Source organism: Hemibagrus wyckioides, linkage group LG13 (genome assembly GCF_019097595.1).
Source record: "Hemibagrus wyckioides isolate EC202008001 linkage group LG13, SWU_Hwy_1.0, whole genome shotgun sequence".
NCBI classification, from domain to species: Eukaryota; Metazoa; Chordata; class Actinopteri; order Siluriformes; family Bagridae; genus Hemibagrus; species Hemibagrus wyckioides.
Genome location: NC_080722.1, coordinates 26,510,351 through 26,526,321, shown reverse-complemented (window position 1 = coordinate 26,526,321; position 15,971 = coordinate 26,510,351). Strand labels below are relative to the sequence as shown.

General features: G+C 42.3%; 1 protein-coding gene across 1 annotated transcript in view; it reads right to left on the bottom strand.

Annotated features, from left to right (window-relative positions):
* arid5b (AT-rich interaction domain 5B) overlaps positions 1-15,971 on the bottom strand; it is an 82,720-nt gene that overhangs the window by 26,177 nt on the left and 40,572 nt on the right. The window contains exon 5 of the mRNA XM_058406001.1: positions 1,006-1,127. Coding sequence (XP_058261984.1) covers positions 1,006-1,127 — 122 coding nt within the window. The remainder of the gene's footprint in view (positions 1-1,005; positions 1,128-15,971) is intronic.

The window sequence follows — 15,971 nt, the reverse complement described above, 5'->3', positions numbered from 1 at the left end:
TGATTCTTCCTGCCAAGCTTTACTCCCATCTGTAGCTCTGTCTGTTTTTTGGATAATATTCATATTCAGTCACAGCTCTAATCTGCACTATAATACAGGAAGGATGCAATCGAATACGAAGACATCATTTTTAATGAAACAGATGAGATCCTAAACCAATGGAAATACAGATATGAACAGTGGGTAGAGTATTCTGTATATTATTTTGTTTTGTTTGTATTTTAGATGTGTCCAATAGGACAGGTGTGTTTTGGGGTATTCATTGTTACACACTTTAAATAGATGTTTTACTGAAGCTCATGGTTGCCAAGCAAAACCAAACTCAAAAAATTTTTTTGGAATCTTTCCAAAAATATTCAGGTGTAAAAAAACGTTTGGTGATTTTCTTCCTTTTCTTGGTAAACAAGTTCAGAGTTGTGTGCATTTCTGAAGTACATTATCTGCAATACGTAGATGTTTTGCAAAGAACCTGGCAACCTGGCTCTTGGGTCAAAGTTGGTTAGCATGACACTAATAGTAAATACTATTAGAAGAAAGAAATGTGCTTTCAGATATTGAGCTAAATCACAGTTAGCATTTCACTGCAGTGCTCTCTGAAAAAAGATTCATTTCTAGACCACACCCACTTCAGTCCGAATATGAAAACAGATATAAATATATGGAGCAGTGAGCATGGATGGAGATACAGATTACAGCACTGCATTACATTGTTAGTAAAATACACATGAAGAGGTGTCTCCCATACAGCCAGCGGAAACATACAGGAAAAGGCAAGTGGGAACAATGGTCGATGAAATAACGAGAGGAAAACGACTGCGGCTGTTTCTCAAGACTCCAGATTGGGCTTTCATAAAAATATTATGATGTTCTGAGGAAACAGGAACTACGGGATGCCAACTATGAGAAGTGACACGAGGAGACAGAAAGACTGACAGATACACATATATATATATATAAATATAAATATAAATAGAGCTGCTGCTTATTGTTTAATGAGAGGGTTACCTTGCTGGGTGTCCTGGCCTCCACACTCCCGGGCTCTTTGGTGTTTCCACTCTGGGCCTGTGAGTCTCTGCGCTGGCACATGGGGACTTTCTTCTTCCGGGGCCGGCCCTTCAAATTGGGTGCTGTGGAGAGCAGAGGAGAGGGAGAGAGAGAGAGAGAGATGCTTATAGTCCAGCAGGCCATGACAGTGATTAGGATAAACCCTACAGGCGTCTGACACACCGGCCCTGACAGTGCTGAAAATAGAGGAGTGATGAGGTTCTTGCTGAAACTGTGGACACAGAACAGCGTGGTGCTGAAGGAACGGTGCTTTTTAGGATCGATTTCCAAAATGTCATCCAAACCTGTGTGTTAAACCCACTTTCTGGGTTTATTTGCTTAAACATTCCTTATAATCTGTTGCAGCGTTATTACATGTTTTGCTCGATTTCTTATTTGACGTAAAAATATTCCGGCCGTGTAAGCTGTGAAAGCATGTGTCAATACTAAGGTGCGATTCAATAATACTTGATAGGCAGGTGAGAAAATTCTTAGCATGCCGGTTCTTAAAATAACACTTCAGAGTAATGTTAGTGCATGTTCACACACTGCTATGTGTGTCTGTGTTTCTGACAGCGTCTCAGACTGTATCTATTAAAGGCGTTATCTGCATTATTTAGTCTGAAGCCAAGAGGATGCAATGAGGCTTACAAAGGAAAAAAAAGTGGCAGCATTTTACAAAAAAAAACAGGAGGCCATGGTGGAGGATTTAGTTTAGTGGTGAAAATGACGTCTACGAACAAGATCAAACACGACAGACGTTCTCGTTCTAAAAACAAGCGCTGAACTCTCCCGAGCACTCGAGTTTTACTGAATGCAGCATTCAACATCTGATGATGATCAAATCACAGCCAAGGTCACATCGAGCCCAAGGCTATAGCCCCACTGCCATTAGTGTGAGGAGAGCTAAACAAAAAATATCTGTCTAGAGAGAAAAAGAGAGAGAAACCAAACACACTCTAATCAACAAAGGGCAGCTCTATGTCTCTTTTTCCCTATTCAAATCTCTGTTCAACACTTTCCTGTATAATTTCTCAGCAGTGAGCAGCAGGAGGTGGAGGGATGGAGGGGGAAGAAAAACAGCAGCTGAAATTAAACCTTTTCTTACAAGAATAAACATTTATATAAGGGGCTTTTATTGTCACCTTGGCAACAGGCGAGACTGTTTCGCTTCATGCAGTCCATGTGACAAACACATTTGCTCAGGCATCAAGTCCAGCTCCTGCTGAGCTCTCTGCTGAGGTAATGGGAGAAAGAACAGCCATTCGCTCTCCAATATCAAATATCACCAATGTACATACATGCCATATATATGTATATATATATATATATATATATATATATATATGTGTGTGTCTGTGTATATATGTAAGTATATATATGTGTGTGTCTGTGTAGCCACACACACACACACACACACACACACACACACAGACACACACTTGCCCCTGAGGTTGCTGTTTCCAAAGTTTGTTCACACCATTATTTGAATTCCAGTCCTGTGAGTAATGCGGTGCATTAGCTCTTATGTTCTGAGCTTGTTTTGTCTTCGAGAGTTCCTCTGCGCACGGGTTCACGTGTTTGCTGTACAAAGAGCAGCGACTCGGAATTAATCTCATGTTTACAGTAGTTTGGGGGGGTGTAGTGGTGGTGGTGGGGTAGTGGTCTGCCGGGTGGTCACACGAAGCGGCATGGAGGCATCACATGTATGACAGCAAACATCTGTCCCTTTTCCTCACTGCCTCAAATCTGACTGTGAAATTATGCAGGGGGTGTGTGTGTGTGTGTGTGTGTGTGTGTGTGATACAGACTCAGAGAGAGAGAGAGAGAGAGAGAGAGAGAGAGAGAGAGAGAGAGAGAGAGAATATGTTATTCCTCCTTCTCTCTTTCACATTTCCTTGCTAGCAGGCCTCCTCTCCCAGTGCTTCATTATTCACACATAAACACACCGCTGGCTTCCCCGGCGCTGGCATGCAGCACAACTGTTGCATTTGTCCCCGTCCCTCGTATTATTGACTCTCCTCTGGACTGACAAAACAGCTGTCCTCCTCTTTTACTCCCTCTGGCACGCAGCAGCGGCTGTGCAGAACTGTGTCAGTGGGCTGCGATGAGAATGCTGAGAACGGTGACGCGGGCGATGAGAACGCCGTGACCTCGCCGCGCCGCTACATCACGCTCTTCTCTTATTGAGCCGTGTCAGAAACGTCACACCCTCGCTACGGGACTCGACTACGTGTCTGTGGCATTAGTGTGTAATAGAATCCACACGGAAGACCTCCCGTACACAGATGAATAAATATAGAGAAGAAGATCAACAGACGGACATTCCGGATACAGACAGTGATGATGAAGAGCAGTACATTTAGAAAACTCTTAGAGGAGCACTCAGTTTTATCTACAAGAACAAGGATCTGAGGATTTGGATGCAAACTGCTGTCAGGATAGACATGTAAATCTCTGAATTATTCAAACAGGCTGGAGAGATGAGCAAACTGGCAGAATTTGAAAAACCAAATGATTGTAGAAGATTAAGGCAGTAGACATGCTGTAGGAGCGGATATGGAAACCTTGCTATTGCTACAAACCACTTCTCATTCTATTTATTTATGTGCTTATGTAAGGAACTTTAACGGCTTTATCCTGATCAGTGTTACAGTGAACTTGAATGAACATGAATTAATTATTATTAATCATAACATAGAGCACCATCATCACTACTACTACTACTAATGATAATAACAATAATAATGCCAATAATTTTAACAGTAATTAAACATTAATATTATTATTATGACAAAAAAAACATTATTCATTCTTTTTTACATGTTTTTTAATTTCCTTTTTTTATTTGTTTTTTTTTAAACAATAATATTTATTTTCTGTTATTATTTCATTTGTTTTTTGATTGCTTTTAAAACTGACGATAATTATTATTACATAAACATTCTAATTATTATTGTTATTATTATCATCCATCCATTTTCTCTATCACTTATCCCACACTTATCCCACACAGGGTCACAGAGAGCCTGCAGTCCGTCTCAGTGGACTCGAGGCACAATGTGGGGGACACCCTGGATGAGGTGCCAACCCATCACACACACACCCACACACACAAACACACACACACCCACACACACAGGACATTTTAGAGATGATAAACATCATCATCATCATCATCATCATCGTTAATAATAATAAGCAGCCAAACAAAAACAGGATGTAGTCTTAGACCTATCTGCACTAACATGTTATGTTTTCACAGAAGATACACAAAGCACTCTCTCTGGATAAAGGAGTCTGCCAAACAGGAGACATAAATGTCAGTGTAGATGTAGATCTATAACACGCATTTAACATACAAGATATATATCGCACACTTCCCACAGACAGCGATCTTGTGGTAATGTACGAACGAAACACATCCATCTGTTGCTCATTAGTCACAGAGGATTTAAGGGTTTAGTCTGCGACAGGTTGTTTGAACGTTGTTGCTTCAACAGGTTGTTTGAACAGTGTGCTGGGGGTCGAGCCTGCGATCGAGGGACCCCTCCGCCTTTCCTCCGAATCCACTGAGGAGCACTACAAGGCTTTTGGCGGATCAAATGTCTGCTCGCGCACGCCTGTGGCCGTGTTTGTTCCTTGAAATATGTTTGAAACGCATCTGTGGATTCTCCTGCCAAAGATTTGGGACGAGCCGTTTGAAGCTCGAGGGAAGTCTCAGAGGGAACCAAATTAAATGCGTCGCCTTACGGTGTTACTCAACAACCCGGGCTTCAAACAGGCGCTACCGCAGAATGTGAAAAACACCGCGTCTTCTCTCCTGAAGCTAACACCGGTTAAATCCTTCACTTCCACTACGGCTTTTCAGGAGTAGCAACCAGACCCAGAACATGCTCGTCTCCACACGATGTGCTGCAATTTACTGCTTTATTATTGACTTTCGTGCGCTCGTCCGTATTTTCTTTCGTTGTCGGAGTCTCGGGGTCACCTTGCAGGTGCTTCAGGTAGCATACAAACAGTCTGCAGCCGCAATCGATGCACGCCTGCGCTGACAACTTCATTTATATTGCGCCGGAGCATCGCTCTCATTTTTTCTATCCGGCAATTTGTCCTCATTATTCTGGAGGACAATTAATTAAAAAGTGCTGCCAAATGGCATGCGAAACGGCCGATATTTCATATTGATAGTGAGCTAGAGGAGCGTGGAGAGTCGAGTCAGGGCCACGTCTAATTTGTGATGGCAGGAACTAGAAAGAGCAGACTTGACGTTTGTGAGCTTAAATCTCATGACTGAGCCAAAGCTTTGTCTGTGATTAGCTCTGTGCCTCAATCGTACGTCATTTCAGATTGAAACAACAACAACAATCTTTCTCCACTGACTCACTCATACAGAATCCTTATGCATATTTCAGTTGGTTTTATTAATATTCTTGATCTCTACCTAAAATAATCCAGTGTGACTCAGCTTTCTCGCCTATCCCTTTTCACACTTTTCACCCTGATTAGGAGAGAAGAATCTAAAATCGGGCATGTTCCTCGTTCTATTCCCAAGTGTGAGCCGTTTTATTTGCTCAAAGCTTTTATGCCCGACGGGAATGTTAGCAGACACACCTTCTGAAATGATTTCAGAATGGAAATAAGATGTACGAGACTCCTTTGTGCCAAATCGCCCAAATCTTCATCATCGTCATCATCACAGCCCATTAATTCAACTTGTAATACGGACACAAGGAACGTTCTGCCAGTCTTTACTGAGCTTGATGCATTAGACGAATATAAACATGACAGAAACATTCATATCAATGTGCTGGAGAAGCAAGGAGTGGTCCGTCACTTCAGATCTATCCACATATCACACGGCTCGCCATCTGTAAGCGAGACAGGAGGAAATTAATCTCCACCTATTCCCTCCCTCTGCCTGTTCACCCCCCCTCCTCTGATTTAATTCTCTCGCCTTCTTTTCTCTCCCTCCTCCCGTCTCTCTCTCTCTCTCTCTCTCTCTGATTTAATACGACGCTCTACGGCAGATGGCGGTGTGAGGCGCAGAAGGAGCAAAACACACACGATTAATAAATGATATCGACCTCGCTAAATAATGCCGTGTGCTGATAAATCCCCATCTGAAACAGCAACTGTTCCACCTTTTAATCTCGGGCGGTGCTGAGGGGAGTCAGCAGGAGTCCCTCGCAACGTTTACTGCTTTGCAATGCAAACACACTGGGACGAGCAATCTCAGCGGCGCATGACCGTGCCAGTGATGTGCTCGCCAAGGTCAGATGCTAATTTGAGAGAGAGTGAGTGGTACATATATATATGGGGATACACACACACACACACACACACACATCTTTCGTCACTATCACACAGTGGTGTGATTTAAATATTCCAGCTGAAGGTGGTGTTCTGGTGCTGTGTCACTGGTCAGCCCAGGCAGGGAAAACGACGCGTCAGCTGTAACTCACACTGCGGCCGTATCCCGACTCCACCTGGATGTCGACGGTCTGATTTTATTTATAATCTGTCATCCAGACTGCTGTGGCGTGGCTCACATGCCGATGAGTCTAGCGCCACATACACCGGTCACCAAAGCGGATGAAAAACGCAACATGACTAATCCAATTATCGATATGGCTTCATCCCGTTCTGCAAAAGCGCTCGCCTCGCCTGTATTTCAGCTAGGGTTCTTCATGTGATTAAATACTGTTAGAGATTTAGCTCAGGAACCCTCTCTGTGTGTGATTCTCTCTTTCTCACATGCTCACAATTGTACACAAGCCCTGATAAGGATAGAAAGACATGTATTAGGAAGAATGTAGCTAATTGTAAGATTTTATGAGCCTCGGCTCTGATATTAAAGCGAGGATATGGCGGGGGAATAAGCAGCAGCGTTGCTGTGGATTTGCCTTGAATTATTTATAGCTGTCATGTTACAGGAGTCATCTCATTGACAGCCAGTTGCCCTCTAGTGTCACTCAGAGGTATTACTCTGAGCAATAATGCCCTCACACACACACACACACACACACCTTGCCCTCCACTGTATAACAAATGAGCCAATATTCTAAACGAGGCATCTTCTGTATTCCTACTGAAAGGGAATTTGTTCAATTGTTGTGTTTTTTCCCCCGCAAAAGCTATACACTCTCGCTATGAAATCTCTCGTGAGCTTTCTTCTTTCTCCTGATCAATCTATATGTGTTTTGTGCCGCAATGTTTATTATGGGGGGGGGAGGCTCTGTTGTGGCTGGGGGGGGGGGGGGGAGAAGAGAAAGAAAAGAAATAACATCCATTCTATTGCAATATAGCAGATCTGGGTTTATCTAAGGCAGAACTACAACACTGAAACATTTAAAACTGACCTTTTTATGTTAGAATAATACACCCATGTACATAAATATAGGAAGTGGTTGAGTTAAGTGAGCTTGTAATTATGGTTGTGTGTTGTCTGGGTTGGTTTTTATATCTTGGCAGGGATGGAATGTCTTCACAAGGATAGGGATTTCTGACAGTTTTGGACTTCTGCAGAGAACTGACTGGTTTACTTTTTACAAATACAACTTTTAATAAATAAATTAAACCTCAAAAGATTCAAAATTTTCCTTTTCCAATTTTTCTGGAGTAAAGGTTGGTGTTGGATTTAAGTCTCGATATAGTATCAATGTGTGTGTGTGTGTTGGGGGAGGAGGAGGAGGAGGCTTGGTTTTCAATGAAACAGTTCACACACAGAACACACTAAGATGAATCCCCCATGAATCCGGCCTCATTCAATAAGAGCTAAGAGGCCGATCTGTCTTATCTAAAAGGCCAGTGAGACTGAAGCCTTTAAAGTGTGCATTAGCGTGAGGCATTGCACTTGCCCCTGGCACACTGCAAGCTCCAGCTCTTGGCATGGTGCCCGAGCTGTGGGTCAGGCACAATTTACAGATTCGAATCGTCACCGCTGACCGACGGGAGCTACACCACCTGATCTCGGCGTCCAGTGTTTCCTCTGTACATCATCCATAGGCAGCATCCTGCCTGCTGGGGGCGTGTTCATGGAGCGGGGATGTGTATAATAACAACCAGAACAGATTCTCATAAATCTCATTTACAGTCTTCTCCCTCTTTTTCCTTTCTCTCTCTCTCCCTCGCTCTCCACTATACTTCTAAATGAAGATGCTAATGTGCAGCTTGCCTGAGCACAGGCCATCTGTGTTGACGCTCGACGCTCTGGATGTTTAACACACATGTTCAGATCCAACTTAAAGCAGCCACGGAACATAAAATACAATAACGGACATATTTATAGAGCTGTTCGCTTTCGAAAGAATTACAAAAGAAAGAAATCGCAGATTAAATCAGATGAGGGACAGAAACCAGGCTCGTATCTACAGGGGAGAATTTTAAAGCAGCGATTCATAATGAAGGATCTAAAAAAAGAAACGAGGACCCGGGAGAGAGAGAGTCACTTTGTGCTCGGAGAGGTGTGGAATAACCTGCGCAGAGAACAATCACTGTGTCCTGCTGTAAACTCATCCAAATAAATTGTGTGGTATATATGGGGAGGTAGAAAAACGGGCAGCGCAGACTTGCATCAGAATCGCTGATGCAACTAGCGTTAGTTACGACCAGAGCCGGGGAGAGGAGCGACAGCATATGCCACAGACTGCTAAGTAAAACTCCAGTGTTTGTGTTTTCATCTATGAAAAGGTGTGGGAGGAAATATATACATGCATTATTGTCTAATTTATTTATTTTTTTATGTGTGGTTTTCACAGTGATGGTGATACTGTAATATAAGGTTTGTTAGTTGTTGTGATGGGAGGCGTGCTACTCCAGGTATTACGGTAGCGTATTATGTAAGGCTTTTCGTTTGGAAGGAACATAACACTAAAAAATCCCATTGCAGAGTGGAAATGAACACAAAACGACAGATATTTTCCAGACCTGACAGACGAATTAATGATTCTAGCACCAGCACCAGTGCAGTTTAGAAGAATGTTGAAGCACTGCTTTGGAGTTTGCTGATAATGCAAACAGGTCTGTCCCTGATGTTATTATTATTATTAAAAAATTTTATTAATAAAAATATTTTATTAATTTTTTATTAATTTTTAAAATATTATTTAAATGTCTACCACAATTGTACATGGAAGTGGTGTGTAGATATTGATTTTTCTTCCTGGGAGCAAACAGAATTTCGGGGACTGTGTCTTTTATGCCAGAGTGACTGATTGTCCTGTCAGGGTGGGGGTGGAGGTGGACAGGTTACAGATGACATATAGATGGCTGAGGTGATTTACACACACACACACACACACAGTTCTGATACAGGAGATGAGCTAAACAGATGTTAAGCATTTCCGCAACCTAAGTAAACATGCGATTATGTTCACACAGATTTCTGGACTGCTGATGAGACATAATAACTGAATCCTACTTCGCTAAGATGCTTAATAAGAATTTATTAATGCCAGATTAGAACACTTCAGATTCGTGTAATGCGTGCTTTGTTAGCATAAAAATAGCTGGGGCACAAATGAGTCTAGAAACGCCTTAGGCACCCAGCGGAGTGACCATGCAGACTGCTTAAAAGCCTGACTTTCTTTTTTTTTTGCATCTAAGTATGAATAAGAACCTAAAGCCATTAACTATTCTGTTTACATCCATCCAATTTGAGTTGTCACTCTTAGAAGAATGGCAGGAGCAGGGGGGAGAGAGAGAGGGAGAGAGAGAGAGAGGCTGAATATAACTAGCACTGTTTGTTCACTCCTGCTGATATAATGTGAATTCCACAGTGACTACGATTACCAGGGAGATATAAGAGATCCTCTGCTTGCCCCTCAAACTTTGATTTCCATTGAAAATAATTATGCGTCCCAGCGTGTGATCTTTGTCTCAGGCGACACAAAAGGAGGGCGAATCATGAGCCTTGGTTTGGTTTCAAGCGCTGATGATTTTCATTACAGCGTAAACAAGGTCAGTCTCCTTGTATAAATGCAGGATGTATGTGTGTAGAAAATCTCCTGTTTATGTGCTGCCTTCTATACGCTGACACAAATGTGCTAATCCTGACCTTTAAACCTATTAGGCACTTCAAAGCCAGACGAGGCCTGAAAGAGAGAGAGAGAGAGAGAGAGAGAGAGAGAGAGAGAGAGAGAGAGGGAGAGAGAGAGAGAGGAAAATAAAAAGAGGAGGAGTCTCCTCTTATCTGCATGTATGATAGGAGAAGGTTGGCCTGAGGCCAGGTGCTAATCAACACGTAGCCGACTGCACGCTCCGTTCCACGGGATCCCCATGACAACCGGGCTACCGGCGGCGTGTGCATATTTACCAGAAACTTAATATAACTTTGAAGTCGGTGCCCCCGTTACAGCAGTGCTGTTTGAAGAGGCTGAATGGGATCGATCTGATGGCGAAGCTCCTACTGAGAAAGGGAATATTATGGCCTTGTTAGGAATTAGTGATGCGCTGGGAACAGGGCAAGCCGAAGCCATTAGGATCTACTGGATCATTTATAGCCATTTGCTCTCTCTGTGTGAGCTTCATTCCCACTTTATTTCCTTATTAACGTTTTCAGGAACGTAGGCACACTGTTTTTTTCCCCAACCCTGTCATCTAAAAGAGGAGATAATTCCATTCACTTTGACTGGCGACCTTTAGGAAACGGCTATACAGCTGTATTTAATGTGTTAGAGGATCTAGGTCTAGAGAAGGAATATATATATATATATTCCTTTCAAGTCAAGGGCTCACATGCGCTCTTTTGTACAATGTTAGCATAGCACTAAGGCTCAGGCAGGGAGCCATGGCTACAAATCCTGCCCTAGTTTCTCGACAAAGCTTGCTGCTTGGCCTCATGCCCACTAATGCCATTCCACATCCTGGTTGATAATAAGCGAGCGCTTCTGAATGCCAGCTCCTGCCCCTCCTCTCCTCCAACTGCGAGCTGAATTGATTCATGATTCATGACTCCTTTTCTTAGACCCACCCCTTCTCCTCGTCTCCGCTCCCCCCTCTCCTCCCCTCCCCTTTCTGCTCCACCGCTCGCAAACAGGGTCGTTTGCATATCAGTGGCGAAATCTGAATCAGCGACTTTCACTCTCTGGCTGGAGCGCTGGGTCAACAGTGTGTGGACCTGCCGTGGACAAGTCACGAGGGACTCCGTTCATCTCGCAGGCAAAGTGACAAGGAAATGGTCGAGTCTGCTAGACGACGAGAACATGTGCATCTTTCTGGATTCTTTTTGCATATATAAATATATATATATATATATATATATATATATATATATATATATATATATATATATATATATATATATATATATATATGTGTGTGTGTGTGTGTGTGTGTGTGTGTGTGTGTAAAAGGATATGTTTCTATCCTTTACATTATATATGTATATAAAACGCTTACAGTCTTTGTTTAATGGGGATGTAAAGAACAAATGCATTCAACGTCAAATATCCTTCAAAATACTCCAAACAAGAGCATCATTCGAACACAACCCACATCTTTTATATTTCTGCACTCATGTTCCATTCACACGGCAGCGCTGCATCTTTTATTAATACTTACAAAGAAAGGAAATATGCCGTTCCAGGAAGAAGTAATTAAACAACTCAAAGAACTATTGTTCGCTCGCTGCTGATTCATTCCAGTGAAAAAAAAACAGCACTCCACATTCTCACAACAAAACGCGTGCCATCTCAGTGGGTAGTAACCTCTGCTATATTAAAGCAATACATCAAAAGAGCATATTATAGCATCCTGCACTTAAACTTCAACATAAAAACTGCAAAAGTGCTATGTGTCTTTAAATTTAAACTTGAAAAAAGCTCAGCAGTTCTGTCATCCAAAGCCTCTCCTTAAATGGCTCTGGGGATACCGACTCATCTCTTATAATTACACGATTATGTGTAACAATACGAGCGCAAAATATATATATATATATATATACAGCCTGGCTGTGATGGAGCGGTTTATATACGGCACGCAGAACTGCTGGAGATCAGCAGAGGAAAAAAGACTCGATGGATAAAAGCCAGTGACAGCGAGACAGAAATCATTGGTATTCAGCTCACAGAGAATAATGTAGTTACTTGGCAGTGATAAACCAACTTGTAAAGTGTATTCTTGCAGAAAAAGCCTTGGCGGAGCGACGGAGAGAGAGAGAGAATATGTCACAAGGTCTTGGAAGTGACCTTTAAAATGACTAAAGTGTGGAGAGCTGTAAAATAATAGTTTGTCACAAGACGGAGAAAAGAAAAGAAAAAGAAAAAAAAAGCCGTTCTACGAGGATTTAATCGTCAAAGCAGCAGGACGACACTGTCACCAAATGAAATGATCCCAGGGGAGTTAGTGATGAGGATGAGGATGAGGAGGAGGAGGAGGGCAAAAACATACAAACAATCCAAATCTTCCAGAATGTAACCACGTAGCCACCGAGCGTAGCGTTGTTTACTTCCACCTCGATCTTCAGGAAACCAGCAGTTGGTTGATTCGCTGCCATCGCTGTTACTATAATTTCTCGATACCGCTCTACCTCATTCTTTTCACAGAGTGGATGAGTGCCAGGCTAGGAAGGAAAAAAAAGCAAGCTGCGGGGAAAAAAAAAAAAATCAAGAACGGGACTCAATTCAACCGCTAATCGCTTCCATCAACACCGTCTCATTTAGAGCTTTCTTTCTCCGCGAGAGCTCCTTGTGTTGTAATTATTCTGTACATGCTTTTGAAATGACCTTGTTGAAATGGCAGGAGAGTCCCTCCACGCTCACATCCACAGAATGATGTATGATTCTGGCTCCTGCTCCTGTGCTAGCGACGGCTGGGGAGACACAATGCGGCATAATTGTTTAACTGAAGCGGCGTCTATTAGCGCTGTGATTGTGCTGCTCTTCAACAAAACGCTGCTCTATTCTTCGGCATGAATGGCAATGCCCGACTCGACTCTCCCGAGTGCATGCGAAGCTTCTAATACTTATCTTGCTGATTAATATCAAACACATACAAAAGAAATATAAACACGTGAGAGCAAAATTGTTGGGTTGACGCTCTGCTATTCAGAATGGAAGACCCCTATTTTTTTCTCCTGAGCAGCCATAAGTGCTCAGCATAATGGCGGTTAATTACAGTGAAACACGAGACGGACCGAACGTGTCTCTCGGGTGACTGGGATGTCAACGTGGTATGTAGAGCGAAGCTCGTATGAAACTTAAATCCTGAGAGCGGAGCAAGGCCAGGTCTTTGGCAACCGTATCTGCACCTGGTGCAGCGCTGGCATCGTGGTGGCGAGTGGTCACGTCATTTTCCGGCGGAACGGAAGATGGCGACCGCCGTAACGGAGCGGCGTTGGTTTATTTTTTCTATAGAACACGTATGGAAACGTAATTACTTTTGGGAGACGTATGTCGTTCTGCAGAGCTGCCTCTCGATGATGATGAAAGCCGAATACAGATCGTGTGATTCGTAACTCCAGACAACTAACGTCTCCAATAAAAAAATAAAAAAATAAAAATAAATGTAAAAAATATATTTAAAAAACACTCTTCTTTATCTGGAGTATCAAATGAGAGAAAGACAGAACGTGCGTGGAAGACAGAGTCTAATCAATGTGACATATGAACTCGTATTGACTTGCAAAGTATCTCGTTGCCTGCATGAGCTCGGGATCGGAGAGAACATTTGCATAATGGTAATGCGAGCTTTCAAGGAGAACGCACAGCCATGCTTTTCTGCTAGAGATGTTTATGCACATATTACAGATAGAAAACATGATGAAGATCTAATGATTCGGATTAGACGCTGCTTTGGGGATGGGATGCATCTGTAACTGTCCGCAGAAGTCCCGTTAGTGATGATGAACTGAGATGAAGTAAAATATGGAAAACTGATGAATGATTTAGGGGTTAATCAGTTAAATATAAAGCTGACTTCAGTGATTATCTCATATTTTTATTACCATGTTGTAAGCTTAATAAATAAATAAATAAACAAAGAAACAAATAAATAAAAATACGTATTCTTTATCATGGAAATGAATTCAAATATCACACTGTTCCACCTTTTTCTCTCCATACCTCCCCACTTCTCATTTCAAAATGTAAATACGCTTTTTGTCACCGCTCCAAAGGCGCAATTGCTTTTTGGCGTGCTCTTTAGTTTACACAAAGGGGAAAAGCTGTGTGCAAGTGTAACACATAATAAAAGGCCTATAAACGGATAAACAGGGCGAATCAAAGAGAGCGCTCTGCTGTGACACGCATTTATCCACCTGTAGGACGCCGGGAAGAGCTGAACAGAAAGCAAGCTGCTGCCAGAGGAATATTCCTGAAGCACACGTCATGTCCAGGTAAATGCTGGAAGGTCAGATTGTGTATCTGTCTGTGTGAGGAGTCACATTACACAACAACAGCAGAACTAAAAGAGAAGAAACTAGAAAGTGCTCTCACACCATCTGCTCCAAAGAAACGGCTAAACGCTGACTCTGTTATCTGGACTGTATCTTATACAAATCAGGTCACGGGTGGTGTGGTAAGCAGGAGTGGACGAGTGACCGGTGACGTCAGCACACATTAACAGAGGAAAGAAGTGAAATCTATATATGTGATACTATATTACATAAAGATGACTAAAGCACACACTGTGAAAGGAACCGAAGTTAGGGTGTAAGTTAACATCTTTATTTTGTTCCTGTAAACCCTGAGGGAAACACACAGATGTAGAAAGGCCATGACTTTTCCCGGTGTCTCTGACAGTTCCTCAGCTCCATCGCTCCAGTTTACAGCTGGAGTCAACTAGAGAGGGTTTTTTATTCTTTTTGTTTATCACCTGATTTATTTGGTTGTATTTAATAAAATCTAAACAAACTGGCGGTCTTATTTAAACACCATGGCCCTGACCTGGTTACTAAAAACAAATGAGTGAACAATCCCTCAGTGACAGCGATAAAGTCCGATTTAAAATGCACCATTGTCCAGTCCAACAAAACCTATAGCTTTAAAATACGGTAAGCTTTTTAAAAACAAACAAACAGGCCAAAGTTGACGTCAACGCCGTACACACAGATCTTCTCTGTTAGAATTCCTTTTCCTGAAATACTCTTAGAATCTACTTTCATCAGAAAGGAAGCTAATTGTAGACAAATTATTTCAGATTTTTGACCTTACTGTGACCTCGGCCCCTTTTCAAATCAATTCCAAAATCGAATCGGTTCATCTGATGCTTACGGTGTTAATCCCGTATGAATCCTACCAACATTAAACCACTCGCTCTTAAGATATCACACTAACAAGGACCTCGGGACAGACGAGTTCTCCAGGCAAGACAACCTGGAATCATGCTGAAACCTCCTCCAGCTCTTAGTGTCCACTGCAGGAAAGTGGTCATGTGCCTGCTGTCCGTATCTATCAACGTCTTCATATGCATTTACAGCACTAACTAATATGACACCGTTATAGTCATATTTACATTATATAATAATTTAGCATAATATTCTAGACACTGAAATAACACATATGGAATTACACACTGACCTGAATGCTTTTAAAGACTTCAAACCTGTTTAAATCCGGATATTTTCTAGAGTAGTAAATTCAGGTGCAGAAAAACCAACAGAAACACAGAGGCTGTGAATGAGGCTGTGGGACGTGGAGCAACAAGACATGATGACATTAACAGCTGGACATAAGCTGCATCCCAAATGATGTTCTACACACTGTACACTCACACTTTTTTCTCGTCCAGCATCAGCACCGTGTCCACCTCTCTTTCACAAAGCAAAGCTGTGAGTTTATCAAGTGTCCAACATTCCACACTGAAAGAGTGACACATCAGGGAGCGTGTAGTGGACTTCATCTCGTCAACACAAAACTCACACTGTTTATATTACAAAATGGTGATCTGGGACACAAGTAAAGACTAAAGTGAAACACCGGAAGGGA